The 15,348-nt window shown below is 47.9% G+C and overlaps 1 protein-coding gene and 2 long non-coding RNA genes across 8 annotated transcripts in view; 1 reads left to right on the top strand and 2 right to left on the bottom strand.

Annotated features, from left to right (window-relative positions):
- The window catches only part of LOC310746346, a 105,643-nt gene extending 102,934 nt beyond the window's left edge, over positions 1 to 2,709 (top strand). Inside the window, exon 3 of the long non-coding RNA XR_014540656.1 lies at positions 2,607 to 2,709. This is a non-coding gene — a long non-coding RNA (uncharacterized lncRNA). The remainder of the gene's footprint in view (positions 1 to 2,606) is intronic.
- LOC310745917 (sodium channel protein type 5 subunit alpha-like) overlaps positions 1 to 15,348 on the bottom strand; it is a 302,295-nt gene that overhangs the window by 39,414 nt on the left and 247,533 nt on the right. For all 6 annotated transcript variants that reach the window (XM_083579149.1, XM_083579152.1, XM_083579153.1 and 3 more), the window contains 2 exons: positions 15,058 to 15,212; positions 14,344 to 14,517 (listed from right to left, as the gene is read on the bottom strand). In XM_083579149.1, coding sequence (XP_083435275.1) covers positions 14,344 to 14,517; positions 15,058 to 15,212 — 329 coding nt within the window. The remainder of the gene's footprint in view (positions 1 to 14,343; positions 14,518 to 15,057; positions 15,213 to 15,348) is intronic.
- Positions 3,402 to 5,693, bottom strand: LOC310746336. The gene is made up of 3 exons (XR_014540647.1): positions 5,132 to 5,693; positions 3,510 to 4,764; positions 3,402 to 3,468 (listed from the first exon to the last, which is right to left on the bottom strand). It is a non-coding gene; the product is annotated as an uncharacterized lncRNA (long non-coding RNA).

Raw genomic sequence — 15,348 nt, forward strand, 5'->3', positions numbered from 1 at the left:
GTGCCGGGGAATGACCTCCGCGCGAGGGTGCTGCAGCAGCTACACGACGCCCCCACTGCCGGGCACTTTGGCAGAGAAAAGACTGTAGAACTAGTGACCAGAGACTTTTGGTGGCCCAAGATGCGGGGGGAAGTAGCGGATTACGTCTCGAGATGCGACACCTGCCAAAGAGCCAAGTCAGTGCACAAACCGCCGGCGGGATTGCTGGAACCGTTGCAGACGCCGTCTGAGCCGTGGGAACGGGTGGCCCTGGACTTTGTCACGGATCTGCCCAGTTCGAGGGGAAAGACGGCAGTGCTTGTGGTGGTGGACATGTTTACCAAGATGGCACACTTCATCCCGTGTGCGAAGGTGCCCACGGCAGAACAGACCGCCAGGCTGTTCATAGACCACGTGTTTAAGGTCCACGGTCTGCCACGATCTATTCTATCCGACCGGGGGCGGCAGTTCATCTCGAACTTCTGGCAAAAGTTGATGGGCATCCTGAACGTCAAGATCAATCTAGCGTCGGCGAGACACCCGCAGACCAACGGACAAGCGGAGAGGGTCAACGCCATCATGCAGCAGTACCTGAGATGCTACGCCAATCAGCAGCCTAACACGTGGGTGGACTACCTGCCCCTCGCAGAGTTCGCTTACAACAATACGAAGCACGTGTCGACGGGGGTGACGCCGTTCTTCGCCAACAACGGGAGGCATCCCAGAACCTTCCCAGGTTTAGAGAGAGTGGGGGAGGGGGAGCCGCAGGCAGCGGAAGACTTAGCGTCAGAGTTGCAGGAAGTCCACGAACAGCTTAGGAGGCAGTTGGAACTGGCCAAGCACGCATACAAACTGCAGGCTGACAGACACAGGAGAGTAGGGGAAGACATACAGGTGGGAGACTGGGTCTGGTTAGCAGCGCAAGCAGTGCCGACCAAATCGTTGGCCAAGAAGAAGCTAGGGCATAAGCAGCTAGGGCCTTACCAAGTCCAGGCACAGGTCAATCCAGTGGCCTTCCGGTTAGCGCTTCCGGAGGGTTCCAGAATGCATCCGGTGTTCCATAGATCGGTGCTCACGCCCTACAAAGCACCGCATAGATTTCAGGAGCCAGGCACAGCACCAGATCCGCCCAGAGAAGGACCCAGGGAAGGGGGGTCGCCAAGAGGGGAGCGCATCAACGAAGCCACAGAGATTTTAGACTCGAGATGGGGGGAAGAGGGAGTAGAATACCTTCTTGCCAGAGAGGATACCCCGGCCAGCGCCAACAGTTGGGTGCCGGGCTATGCCTTGGACGAGCCTCTTCTCAAGGAAGAGTTCCATGCCATTTTCCCACACAGGCCCATGCCAGCCGAGTATTTCGACGACTGGCTCTTCACACCCACACTTTCAGGCAGCACGTTCCTGGGGTTCGACTCGGACGAGGAGACGGCACCACACATACGCTCTCCGGAGGGTTCAACCTCGGGTTCTGCCTCAGACCGCTCCTATTGGTGGGATACTCAACCAGAGGAGCAGTGGCGCAGGAAGTGGCTGGGGGGTCCCTGGCAGGCATCACCCTCAGAGGGGAACGGGGGAGAGATGGACATGGACGTGTTGGGGGAGGACGGGGGATTTGAACACGAAGGCAGGGAGATGGAAGCAGAGGAGATCGACGTCGACGAGCGCACGGAGGAAGAGCCAGACCTGCCCGATGTGATGTACGACACGGGGGAAGAACTGTATCCGGCACTCACCCCCGCCACGACGGAGCACCCAGAACCCACACCGGAAGGAGGGGAGGGGGGAAGGGGGGGCTTCGAGGGGGGGATGGATGTCAGGGGTTCAGGAGCAGAAGGGACGGATGGAGAGGAATCGGAGGGAGAAGTTAGCGACGATAGCCGACCAAGGTCCCTAAGTCTCTCCAGCGAATCGGAGGATTCACAGAAAGGGGCTCCCGTGGGCAGAGCTGGGGGGTTGCCAAGAGGGGCACCTCAGGAAGGAGGGACCAGAGGGGATTCAGAGAGCAGCAGCTGGAGATCCGGACCAGCTACGCCACCAGAGAGCAGCAGGGGGGAGGAGTTCCAGGCACCAGCGACAGGCAGCTCTCCGGCAGCAGCCACGCCTGCGTCGGAGAGCGAGGAAACGGTAGAGAGGAGGGTCGGAGACAGCGCGCGCGCGCCAAGTTCAAATGTAACAGAGGGAGGCGCAATGAGCAGCCCGGAAAGGGAGCCAGGTCCTAAAGCCCGCCGAAGGGAGGGGGAGGAATCCGAAGGGTCCGCATCCGAGGCATCCAGGAAGGAAGGAACCCCGGGGGGTGGTAGGACCCAGAGGCGAAAGGAGAGACGCAAAAGGTGGAGCAAGGCTAGGGTCTTGAACTGGTGTACAGGAGGCGGAGATTCAGATGGGACTTCGCCGATCTAGGGAATAGACGTAGAGACGCACGCTAAGATTTGGAAATGGAAACTATACTTCAATAAAGACTTTATACCGTTCTACCGGCTAGCGTTGGTCCTTTGTGAGCCGGGACCTAGAGGCAGTCTCTGACAACTGTTCTCAGTGCTTTTTAGGGGTGTGTGTACCCCTGCGTCCCCTCAGGAAAAAAACACTGACTGTACTACAAACCTGAGATATCGCTTCCTTCCTTACAGACCCTCCCGGGTGTCAAGGCCAGCCGCGGAGGCCCTCTTGGTAGCTACACCTCCCTCAGAAGTTCACAGTGGTGGTGGCCTTCTCCATTGCAGGCCCTCAGCTATGAAATTCCCTCCTCACAGAGGTACATCTAACTTTTAGCGAATGCTTAAGGCATACCTCTTCACCCGGCATACCTTTGACACCTGAAGGGCCCACCCTATTCCTGTGACTGTAATTTGCTTTGACTGTTTTTAATGTTTCATTGTTGTAACCCGCCCTGGGAACTGCTAATGAAGGGTCTGTAATAAATTTAATAGTAGTAATAGTAAAAAATAATAGCCATCCACCTTCCCCCTATTTGGTGCTGAGGATGGAGGCGGTGATGGGCCTTCAATTAAAATACAGACACGAAGTGAGCCCCAGGCAATTAAATCCTGCGGAAGCACTGCAAGCGCGGATTCTAACGCTTACCAAAATCTCTCTGAATCAACTGAAAATATGCAGATCAAGAATCATTAGCAAAGTAGACCAAACAATACTATTACTAATCAGCTGTGACAGGGAACGAGCTAAGTATGTAAATGTTGAAACTAAGCACTTTCTAGAGTAGTTTCAGATTCCGTTGAATCACCTGGTGTTAACAACTTCTTGGCAGGAAACATGTACTGCCTGGAGGCTAATTAGTAAAATGCTTCTTTTAGTGTCACTGACTGTGAATTTGCTCTTTTGGTAGCAAAGCTGCATTGTCTGACTGAGAGACGCAACATTATTCACTGTATTCTTCCTGCTTCCAGATTATATCATACATATATTGTTTGTGACCCACCAAATGGTGTGGGATGTTTCTGAACATTCAGTGGGCCTTCTCTTCTCTCTCTTCTCTCTCTTTCTCTCTCTCTCTCTCTCTCTCTCTCACTCACACACACACACACACACACACCCTATTCCTCCACCTATGACAAACTGTAGGCATGTGTGAACTTTCCCCTATTATTTGCATACTGTTGTGGTTGGCATCCATGTCTCTTGAGTGACAATGGAGTGTGCCTTTGGGGGTGAAGTCAAACCGCTGCATCAGCAGCACCAAAGGGACCTCCCTGGGGCAAAAGCCTGGGCAGTGTTTATGGAGGTCCTGGGCCTCCCAGACAACAAGACCCTCCTCTTGGCCTCACTGATGTGGTCCAAAGGAAAGCAGAGCAAGACGTTTGGCACCAGCTTGGCTGCAGGAGTTGCCAGAAGGAGACATGCAAGGCGCCATCCAACTGCCTTAGGGACTCCACACCGGATTTGACAAGGTTTTACTCCAGAGCCTTTTCTTCTGAAGATGTCCCACGAAGCAGCTCTTGGGGATGGGATGCTTATAGTGGTAGGGCCTCATTTTTAGAAAACCTCTCATAAATAGATTCAAGAGAAGCTTTCATTAATGTGATGTATACTGCTTTATTGTACAGGTATTTGGGCTTTTATGCTGGGAATCTCTTATGTTTACTTCCGTACCACAGTGCAATTATGTTATTACGTTTTTACGTCAACAATGCCTAGCGAATTTATTTCACGAAGTGTCTCATAGATGCAATAAATAAATAAAAAAGATACCTAGGAACCAAATTAAAACTTCTTTTCATTCAATGAGACTTATTTCCCTGTTTTTACCATTTTATGCTTTTCTAGTTGCTGTTGTTCTCACTTGCTTGCTTTTAATGATGCTTGCATCTGTAACTGGTTGCTGTTTTATTTATTTATTTATTTTAATTGTTCAGTGGTGTGTTTTTTTTTGTGTGTGTTTTTTGCTCTTTTTCTCACAAGTCACTTTGGGTACGACTGTAGAAAACTTGACTCATAATACTTTCAGATAAATGTCAGAAAGACCACTTGCCCCTGTAAAGACCTGAAAGATCAATGGGATCACCTGGGGAAATTCAGCTCGTGTCACCGCCCTAAAGAATATCATAGGGTGGTGATGTGGAAATGGGCATTTCCTGCTACTCCCCCTGTACTGTGGAGTGCCATTCCCTCTGCTATCAGTTGCTTCAGGTATCTTGTAAAGCAATATACCCAACCCTTTTGCCCAGGCAGTGCTGGATTTAGAGCAGAGCAGGTGGTTCTTCTGCACAGGGCGCTGAGCCGAGGAGGCACAAGGTAATAATATTAATAAACCTATATTTTTACAGGTACCTACCCAAAGTTGGGGGACGCGGGTGGCGCTGTGGGTTAAACCACAGAGCCTAGGGCTTGCCAATCAGAAGGTCGGCAGTTCGAATCCCCGTGTCGGGGTGAGCTCCCGTTGCTCGGTCCCTGCTCCTGCCAACCTAGCAGTTTGAAAGCACGTCAAAGTGCAAGTAGATAAATAGGTACTGCTCCGGCGGGAAGGTAAATGATGTTTCCGTGTGCTGTTCTGGTTTGCCAGTAGCGGCTTAGTCATGCTGGCCACATGACCCAGAAGCTGTATGCCGGCTCCCTCAGCCAATAAAGCGAGATGAGCGCCGCAACCCCAGTGTCGGCCACGACTGGACCTAATGGTCTGGGGTCCCTTTACCTTTACTTACCCAAAGTTAGTGGGCTGCCAAATTATGTGTTCGCTCAGGGCACCATATTACCAAAGTCTACCGTTGCCCTAGGTGTTGCCTGAACCTGTTTTGTGTGCTTGAATTCCTGTTTTATCGGTTTTCATATGCTTTTATATTACCATTCTATGCTGTATTTTTGTTTTAATTAAGTTGCCTATTTTTATGTTATGCAGTACTTAAGAGAATTTTAAAACATCAAATGGTTTATAAATGTGTTTAACTTAATAAACAGATAGGCGGATGACAGAGGTTAAAACATGTGACATGGCTGCTTGCATTCCTCCGGTCAGTAGAGGGCAGGGTTGAGACAAAGAGATAGTCAGGGGAAACACTTTGTGGTTTCCCACTAAACACCCAAGCTCTGCCCCTTCCTCCTGCACACTCTCACTCTCTCATCCTGCACAAGGCAGCCATGAAAGTACCTCACATGATTTAGGCTCAGACTCTAAAGCCATCCTTGTGCATATGAAGCAACTATAAATAAACAGCATGTTTTATTGACCAGTAGGATTCCTGCACATTTTATTTCTCCTCTTTTAGCAATGCTAGTTATGCGTTAATTAAAGAGATGGTGGGTGGTGGGTTATCTTCTGATTCCAAGCTACACACTCACTCACTCACTCACTCACTCACTCACTATAAGCCAATGGTTTTTTGTTGTTGTTTTTTTGCATTGTTGAATTATACTTTTCCCCATCCCTCCAAGTAACAGCCAATAAAGTTCACTGGGGACCAAATCAATGCACTGGTTTTTTACCATGTCACATCATCACACATTTTGAATTGTTAAACGTTAGCGAGGACATGTCTGATTGCTGAGGTTTTTTGTGGTGGCCACACATCAGCCCTAACATCAACGGAGAAGGAAGGCAAAAAAGGCTATACGTTTAGACAAACTCTGTGGCCTTCCTTAACTTGCTAAAGGCTTCTTTAGCAAGCTGGCACCATTGTTATTGCTAGATCCAGTGCCACATTGTTCTTGAAGCAATCTGCTGTTTCTCTTATAACAAAAATGCATTGGAAATCCACTACCTTCGCATAAAAGACTTTTAGAAACAACAACATACGATTTAAGTCTGGTGGTGGCTGTTTGGGAACAACTGATTACAGCAGATTGCGCAATTACTGCCAAGGCAACACAAACCTCCATCTTGCTAATCAACAGGGGGAAAAAATCCAGAAAACAATTAAAAGTCATTAGGAGACATCAATGCATCTACTCCATACGGCAACTTCTTTTTCAAGCCGATTTGGCAGAAGGCTGGCACTCAGTCTAATTCTTGAATGAGATGTTGTTAACCTGCTAGCCACTCAAGCGTTGTATAGAAGACTCTCTCTTTCTCTCTCTTTTGGCCCAGACGTGTGTGCATTTTGTTAAACTTGTATTGCAGCCAGACATTCTACACTTAATGGGGAAATCCTGGAAGAGGCATAGCTTTCCAGGAAACCATTTGAGAAAGCGGCAGAGCATTCACACACACACACACACACACACACACACATCCTCCACAAACACAAAGAGAGGGAAGGAAGAGCTTTGCTGCCTGTGACAAATGATGTGCATGCAGAGTTGTGCCCTAGAAACACTGTTGCTCTAGAACAGCTATGGGGAAACTAGCTAAGCCCTCCAGGTCTCAGAAATTTCATTTTGAGCAAACCACGGCCACCTTTCCTGGGGCGGACTTCGTATTTTGTAGGGCAAGGGAAAGTTCAAGGAAGAATCTTTGTTTGCACCCCTGGCTTGAATTCTAGCTACAGCTGCAAAGCATGAGCACACAAGGTCCGCTCTCGAGCCTTACTCTGCAGCCAAAAGTCTGCACTTTTTGGATTTGGTGCCTCTTTCTGTCATCCTGTGGAAAGTGGTAACTTTTGGCTACAAAGGAATAATCCATAGGCAAGCCAGGGATGTGAAGGAAGAGATGGGGCTGTGAAAGGAGAACCCTCCTTTTCAGCCACACCTTGACCTTTGACTCACCTGGTGTCATAGAATGTCAGGTGACTGACAGGTGGACAGGCCCATCCAACTATTAGAGTGGTCTGGCCAGATCTAGTCCCCCACTTCTCCTCTAGAGCCACATTGTTGTTCTAGAACCATTCATGACCCAGAACCACTGCCCCACACTGATGGGACCACTGAGGGTTTCCTCTGCCTAGGGCTGATTACAGATGAAGTGGAAGATCACTGACTGGGTTTCACCAAGCACTTGCAGTAAATACACAACCCGGGTGGCAACACCATGCTGATTGACACCAGTCCACATGGAAGAGCAGAATCAGTATAGTTGGTTCAGTTACAGCACCACCAAAGCAGCAATGGTAGCTCTCCGTGCCTTCAACAGGGGATGAAAGCTGGCCATGGCTCTCCTAATAATGGACTTGCATGATACATGTGTTTTTGAAGCACCCTGTTTATCACATTTACAGGTGCACATGTGAAAAACTTTTGATGCACACCTTAAAAAAAAGGTGGCAGGTGATCACGGCTGTCAGGGAATCAGGAGCAGGAGCAATGGGGAGAGAGGAATGGGAGAGCGAAGGGGAAGAATCCGAGGGCAGCGTAGGGGAGTATGACAGTGGTCCGAGAGATTCCATGAGCTTCTCCAGCGAATCAGAAGATTCCCAGAAGGGGGCGCCGATGGTCAGGGCAAGGGGGGTCCCAGGGGGGACGCACCAGAAACAAGGAGCCAGAGGGGAACCCCAAAACAGCAGTGGAGGATCGGGACAAGTTTCCCCACCAGAGCGTAGTGGGGGGGAAGAGTCACATGTGTCAGGGCCAGCGTCTCCTCCAGAGAGGGAGTCAGGGCTGACCACGCCTCCATCGGAGAGTGGAGGAACGGAAGGGAGGTCAGTTGCAGCTAGCCTCCCCGAAGGGGGAAGCAGTGACAGCAGCAGTGAAACGGTCAGGAGGAAAGCTGCTGGCTGGGCGCGCGCGCCAAGTTCAAATGTGCAGGCGCACGGGACAGCAGGAGACCCGGATGGGGAACCAGCTCCTAAAGCCCGCCGGAGGGAGGGAGACGGCTCAGGGGAATCAGCCTCAGAGGAGGCTAGAAGGGGCGAGACCCCGGCGGGCAGGCGGACCCAGAGGAGGAAAGAGCAGCGGAAAAGGTGGAGCAAGGCTAGAATCTTAAATTGGTGTCAAGGGGGAGGAGACTCAGACGGAGCATCAGCGGTCTAACGGTTGAGACGTAGAGCTGCGCGCTGCGGCTCTGGAAGTGAAACAACTTCAATAAAGACTTTTGTACTTAACAACGAAGCAGCGTTGGTCCTTTGTGAGCTGGGACCTAGGGTAGCTCTGACAACGGCTTACAGCTACAAGGGTTGTCCAACGCTGTGTGTGCAAACTTTTATTAGCACAATGAGACTTTCCCTTCTTCTCCCTGTGCAAACTTAAATTTTGTTCTGCAGAATCCTCCAACCCTCTAGATCAGATTTAGAGGTGGGGGAGGCTGCAGGGGAGAACAGAGGAAAGTTAAATTTGAGTAAGTGGAAGTAACAACAGTATTGGCTGTGGTAACTTTAGTATCATACAGTGCAACACAATGCATGATGTTAGGATTTTTATGCAGCCGATGCTGCTGGTGTGATTAGTATAAATCACATGAGATGTCTGAGAAGAGTGTGGGAACGGAAGCAAATCCATGCCTGGGAGCAAATGTTTCACGTCTGCAGCCCTCCACTGTGATTTTCAACTGAGGGAGAACTGGCATGTTTGAAAGAAAATTGGGAAGTGCACCTGAAGTTTGGCAGCTAGCATGGAAAGATTAAGGGTGGAACGTACAGAGAGAGAGAGATGGGAGAAGAAGGAAATGAGACCATGAAAAGCCAGAGCCCAAGTTACTAGGCAAAACTTTCTGAAGTGCAATGGACTATTATGATAATGGAGCTAATGTTTGAAGTCGCCTTTTGAAAAGATGCGGTGACATGACATATTCTTGCTCAGCAACCTATTTACAAGCTCAATTCCAGGAATATGAAATAAAGGCACTCAGCAAGAGAGCTGACTTTAGGCAAGGTGGTCAGAAGAAAGTGATGGAACGCCTGTTGTCAGAAATTGCTTTGTTTTATCTCACACATGGTTTTGCTGGTTATGGTGCATGGGCTGCTCAGATAATATGCATTTTTTTTTACGCAGCTTTTTCAAGTTTTGGTTCTTTTGCTTTTTGTGAAAGAGGCACATTGCTTTGAGATACATTGGAGCCCATTATCAGAGATCATCCTTCAGGGATTCTCTACTGGACAAAAATAGTCTTTAGTTGATGGATTATGGGAGCAAGCGAGAATCTGCTTCAATAATCCACAATGATGAAATGGTTTTTACTGCGCCACATGTAGAAATCAGTGTCAAAGACTTGCCACAGAGCTGGGTAAGTAGTGGCTGAGGGAGCAGGGGGAGGAATGCACCCCAAGCATTGGCTTTAAAACGAATTGGATTTCCTGCCCTTTTAAGTTGCTGATCTTGTTTTTAGATTTCAGGGTAAAACCGCACATGATGGGAAAGTTCCTTCATTTGAACTGTCTCTCTCTCTCTTTTTTTTTTTGCTTTTACAAAAAGCAGCCACATGGCCCCCACAATTTTAACTGGGCTTGTGGAAAAGGGAATCTAACTATTTGCCACTATGCAATAGCCCCAAATCAAATTGCCAGCTTTCAAAAAAAGAGAGAGAGGCAAAAAACTGCAGAAGGGAATATTTACCGTATTTTTCGCACCATAGGGCGCACCGGACCATAGGGCGCACCCAGTTTTTTGGGGGGGAAATAAAGGGGAAAAATTATTTCCCCCCCAGGCGCGGGGCTGGGGCGGGGGAAGCTCGAGCTTCCCCCGACCCCAGCCCCCAAACAGACAGCTCTCTGCAAGCCGTGGGAGCGCTCCCACTGCTTGCGGAGAGGTCCGCGAAGCCTGGGCGCGCTGAGTTCAGAGCGCGCAGGCTTCGGCATGCTGGCAACTCTCCGCAAGCAGCGGGACCGCTCCCGCTGTTTGCGGAGAGGTCCGCGAAGCCTGGGCGCGCTGATCTCAGCGCGCGCAGGCTTCGGCATGCTGGCAACTCTCCGCAAGCAGCGGGAGCGCTCCCGCTGTTTGCGGAGAGGTCCGCGAAGCCTGGGCGCGCTGATCTCAGTGCGCGCAGGCTTCGGCATGCTGGCAACTCTCCGCAAGCAGCGGGAGCCCAGCGCTGGGCTCCCGCTGCTTGCAGAGAGGTGTGCGAAGCCTGGAGAGCGTGAGGGGTCGGTGCGCACCGACCTCTCTCACTCTCCAGGCTTCAGCGAAAGCCTGCATTCGCACCATAGGACGCACACACATTTCCCCTTCATTTTTGGAGGGGAAAAAGTGCGTCCTATGGTGCGAAAAATACGGTAATGGTCATAGACATTTAAGCCTTCATGCTTCATCCACCACTGTTTGCAGGTTTGGGGAGGGGAAGCTATTGAAATCAGGGAATTGGTTCAAGCAATGTGTTAGATCCTCCCTCCCTCTGTACTGTGGCCCCAATGCAAATTGGTCCCTCTTCATAGTAGGGGACAGAATGCCCACCTTGTGTTTAGTTTGACTTTTAAGTAAAATAAATTCTCAGCCCCAGGCAACAACCACTAAAAGGGGACTCTCTTGGAGCCAGAAGGTAGCTCCACCTCACTGAATTTTTTCCTCCATTCTACTCAAATCACTGAAACGTCTCCTCATGCGTTAGGGTTCATATTTCATCTAAGCACTACTCTCAACACTTGAAAAGCCACAAGTGCTAAGTGTGACGTTGTATGCTGTAAGAATTTCTTTTTTCTTTTAAAAAGGAACTCTGTCCAAAATAAAGTGGTTCTCGGTATCAAAAGGTGAGAGGGAGGAGGGCCCATGTTTCCAAATTTAGGTAAATTAAAATATTAATAGGGAGGCTGGAAGGAGGAGAACAATATTACCTGTACCACATAAGATATTAAGGACACAGCAGAATATAAATGAGCAGGAAATAGATGGGCAGCACCCAATGGAAGACATTTGCACAGGAGGTGGACATTGACCAGTTGAGTCTGGAGAATACCTGATCTGTAAATGGTGTGTATAGGTAACAATGACATCATAATTAGTCTGCAGCATCTACAAATGCCATGTATTGTGTAAATAAGCCCCTTCCTACTGAAATGAGAGATGTGTGACCTACAATATTTGCTAAGCAAACCTACCTAAGAACATAAGAAAAGCCCTGCTAGATCAGACCAAAGGCCTATCTAGTCCAGCATCCTGTTCCCACAATGGCCAAGCAGACTGCTGTGGGAAGCAGCCCCCTAGTAAGACATGAGTGCCACCGCCGTCCACCCTAGTGCTCCTCAGCAACTGGTGTCCAGAGGCAAAGGTGAAAAGGTAAAGGACCCCTGGACAGTTAAGTCCAGTCAAAGGTGATTGTGGGGTGCGGCACTCATCTTGCTTCAGGCCAAGAGAGCTGGCGTTTGTCCACAGACAGCTTTACAAGTCATGTGGCCAGTATGACTAAACCATTTCTGACACAATGGAACACCGTGATGGAAACCAGATCGCACGGAAACGCCATTTACCTTCCCGCCACAGTGGTACCTATTTATCTACTTGCACTGGTGTGCTTTCAAACTGCTAGGTTGGCAGAAGCTGGGACAGAGCAATGGGAGCTCACTCTGTTGCAGGGTTTCGAACCGCTGACCTCATCAGCAAGCCCAAGAGGCTCAGTGGTTTAGACCACTGACATGCAAGATTATATGCAACTATCATAACTAGTATTCCTTCAGGAATCTGTCCAGTCCCTTTTTAAAACCATTGAAGCTTGTGGCCATCACCACAGCTTGTGCGGGCAAATCCCATAGTACTAAACGCATTGTGAAAATAAGTCCTTCTCTTTGTCTATCTGAAACCTTCCACATTTCACCTTCATTGGATAGTCAGCCCCTGGTTCTAGAATTAAGAGAGATGTAGAAAATCCAGGCTTTTCACGGTTGGTGACAAATTATGCAACAGCATAAAACCAATGAAACCCAATTTAGTAATGTGATGGCTGCAGAAACAGTTTACAACTCAGCAGCCCCAATGACCCACACACTATTGCAAAGCTGTGCAGTATGCAAGGCGCCATTCTTCTGATAGCTCAACAACCCTCTACCTAATAGCAGGAGCAATGTCTAACGCTTTGTGAGCATTGATTGCAGCAAAGAGTAAGCTAAGTGCCCCCCAAGGCAGTGCTGGGGTGCTGGGGTATGCTTGCAGCTGCAGGAAGAAGTGGCTGCCAGCCTCAAATGTTTCCACTGTTCTGTTTTCTGCAGAATGTCATGCCTTCTAATAGGCAACTGCTGCATCGTCCTGTCTCGTCCTTGGCCCTTATCTTCTGGGTTTGATTTTAAAAGGGGTCCCGGGCGAACATCAGCAGTGGGCCCTGATGGGATGTAGGGGACTCGGGCAGCTGAAGGAGAATGCCATGTGCTGACAGCAGGACTGATTGGGTAGCTAAGAACTTGCAAGGAACATGAAAAGGAATGCCACACTGCTACTACCAGGGCCACATATCCAAGCAGCATGTGAACTACATGAGTGGCAGGCAATTGGGAGGAAGGAACGTTTGTGCCTTGATCTCCTCAGCACCCTTGTCACAGCCACAGCAGTGGGAGCAGCAACTGTTGGGAACACAGTGAGGAGAGAAGCTGGGAAAAAGAAGAACCAAACTAAGAGTGAAAATGAGGAGCCCTTGCTTGGGGGAGGGGACCCACCTGCTCTTTGAGATCTTTTAAGGGATGCCTGCTCTTCCCCCAATACCATTCTCTTGGGCCCATAACCTATCATGGAATCTCTAGATGTGCCCAGAGTCCATAGAATCTCCAGGCTCTGGTCAGGGATTCTGGGGAGGGCACGTGAAATAGAGTTACAAAGGCAACATTTGTACCAAAAAAGACACTGGGAGAACCTTGGTTTAAAATCCCCAGAGTGATTAAAGGCCTTCTGAGGCAGAAATCTCTGCCTGAAAAGACTGGCTAAGATGTATAAAGTAAAATCAGATTTGTGTTGGAAATGTAAAGAAATGGAGGGAACTTTCTTCATATGTGGTGGGCACGTAAAAAGGTTAAAGACTATTGGGAAATGATTTATAATGAGATGAAAAAAATGTTTAAAACAACCTTCCCCAAAAGACCGGAGGCATTTTTGCTAGGAATCGTTCAGACAGAGGTTTCTAGGTGTCAGAAAAACTTATTTATGTATGCAACAACAGCGGCCCAAGTTTTGATAGCCCCAAAGTGGAAAGTGAGGGAGGTCCCAACTAAGGAGGATTAGCAACTTAAGATGATAGAATATGTGGAACTAGATGGTCCAATGTAAAGAATAAGAGAGCAAGAAGAAGATGTATTTAAAGAGGAGTGGAAAATCTTTGCTGAATATATGGAAAATAATTGTGAAAACACAGGCAGCATTAAGGTAAATTCAACAGTATAATAAACACTTGAGTGACGTAAGATAGGAGAACTGACTAAAATGGCTATAGTAAAATATGCAGCAATGGTGGATAAATTAAATGGATCACGGAAGGTGAAGTCGCTGTATGTATGGTATTGTGTAAGATGTTTATTTTGACCACAACCTTCCCTGCCACAGAGATGCCCTGGTGAGTTTCATCACCCAAACAGCTTTATGGTTAGGATAGAAGCATTTCCTAAGAACCAACCTAAATAAGCTCCCTCAAATTTGAAACCATTGCTCCATATGCCCTCTTCAGAAGTTCTGGTACAACAGTGTCCCTTTCTTTTACCTTGCTGAGAATCCTTAAAGCATGAGGTGGCCATATACATTTAAAATTCCTGTACTTTGAGTTTGGCAGAAATATCAACTTTGAATGGTTTCTTGTAAATGCGGTGAAGGGGGACTGCTATCAAAAATCATCACTGTCCCACAGTCTGGTATTATGTGGGAGTTTTGCTAAGGGCTCTCAGCTCAGATGTCACCACTGAATGATCCCTTTACCTCTCGCATCTATAGATTTCATTTTACAGTGAAAATAATGGCAAATTCTATCATTTCACTTTATACTTTTTTAAAAAGCCTAATTCCACAAGTGCATTTTAAGCTGTCCTTCATAGGACCCAAATGTAACTCAATCCACATTCAAACTGTGAACTGTGTTCACGTAGCTCAAAACTGAACTCATTCCACATTGCTTTATGAACCGACCCAGAAGAAAAACACAATACTTACATCTACAATGAGGAAATCAAGCCAACACCAGGCATTGGTGAAGTACTTCTTAAAGCCATAAGCTACCCATTTCAGAAGCATCTCTAGAACAAAGATGTAAGTGAAGATCTTGTCAGCATATTCCAACATGGTTTTAATGTTCTTTTTCTTGTCGAGGTAGATGTCTTCAAATGCCTGGAAGTAAAAAGTGGTGAATTAGAGTGCTACATTCTCCAGATGTTGTCTTTGGGGGGAATTCTTTTTCTTTAATAAAAGGCTCTGTGAATAAATGACTACATGCCACTGAATATTTATACTGATTATTACCCTGTCAGAATTGACCAATGAAGCCATATGGTGGCAAACAATGAATTCATGAATCTACTGTTTGTTCTGCAAGAAATACGATAATTTGCAACGCTGGTGTGTGTGGAGGGGTATATGCAGTGTTGCACTAGGATCTTGGGCAGAGATGCTTCCCATCACCTGCCAACTGATCCTTTAAACAAGAGATGTCGGGAATTCTTCCCTGGCTTGGATTTAACCCAAGCCAGAGAAGAACTCAGGGGTCTAATTAATGCTCGCTTCTTATTAGAGATGGGGATTATAAATGCCTGAAATTTATATCCAATCTTAAAGTAAAGCAAGCTTCGCTGGCATGTCTTCTCTCAACACACAACCACACATATTTAAAAGTCTAACGCAATAAGGGAAAATAACAGGTTTTAAGCTTACCAGAGCTCCACTGCTCAGGAGAATCATAAATATGATGAAAGTTTCAAACCAGCTGTGTTCAACTATTTGGTAGCACGTTTTCCTCAGTCTCCACCAAATCTTGCCAGGAAATTTTGTGGTGTCTACTGAACAGCACGGGAAGAATCGGACACAAGCTGAAATGATAAAGGAAGACCAGAAAGAGTTGTTTAATGCTAGGAGCTACTCGGAGGGTAGTCCCAATTTAAAAACAAAAGAAAGGCCTCCTGGATCAGGTCTATGGTTCACCTAGTGCAATAGCCCACCTAGTTC

The sequence above is a fragment of the Podarcis filfolensis genome, assembly GCF_964270895.1.
Source record: "Podarcis filfolensis genome assembly, chromosome: 12".
NCBI lineage: Eukaryota > Metazoa > Chordata > Lepidosauria > Squamata > Lacertidae > Podarcis > Podarcis filfolensis.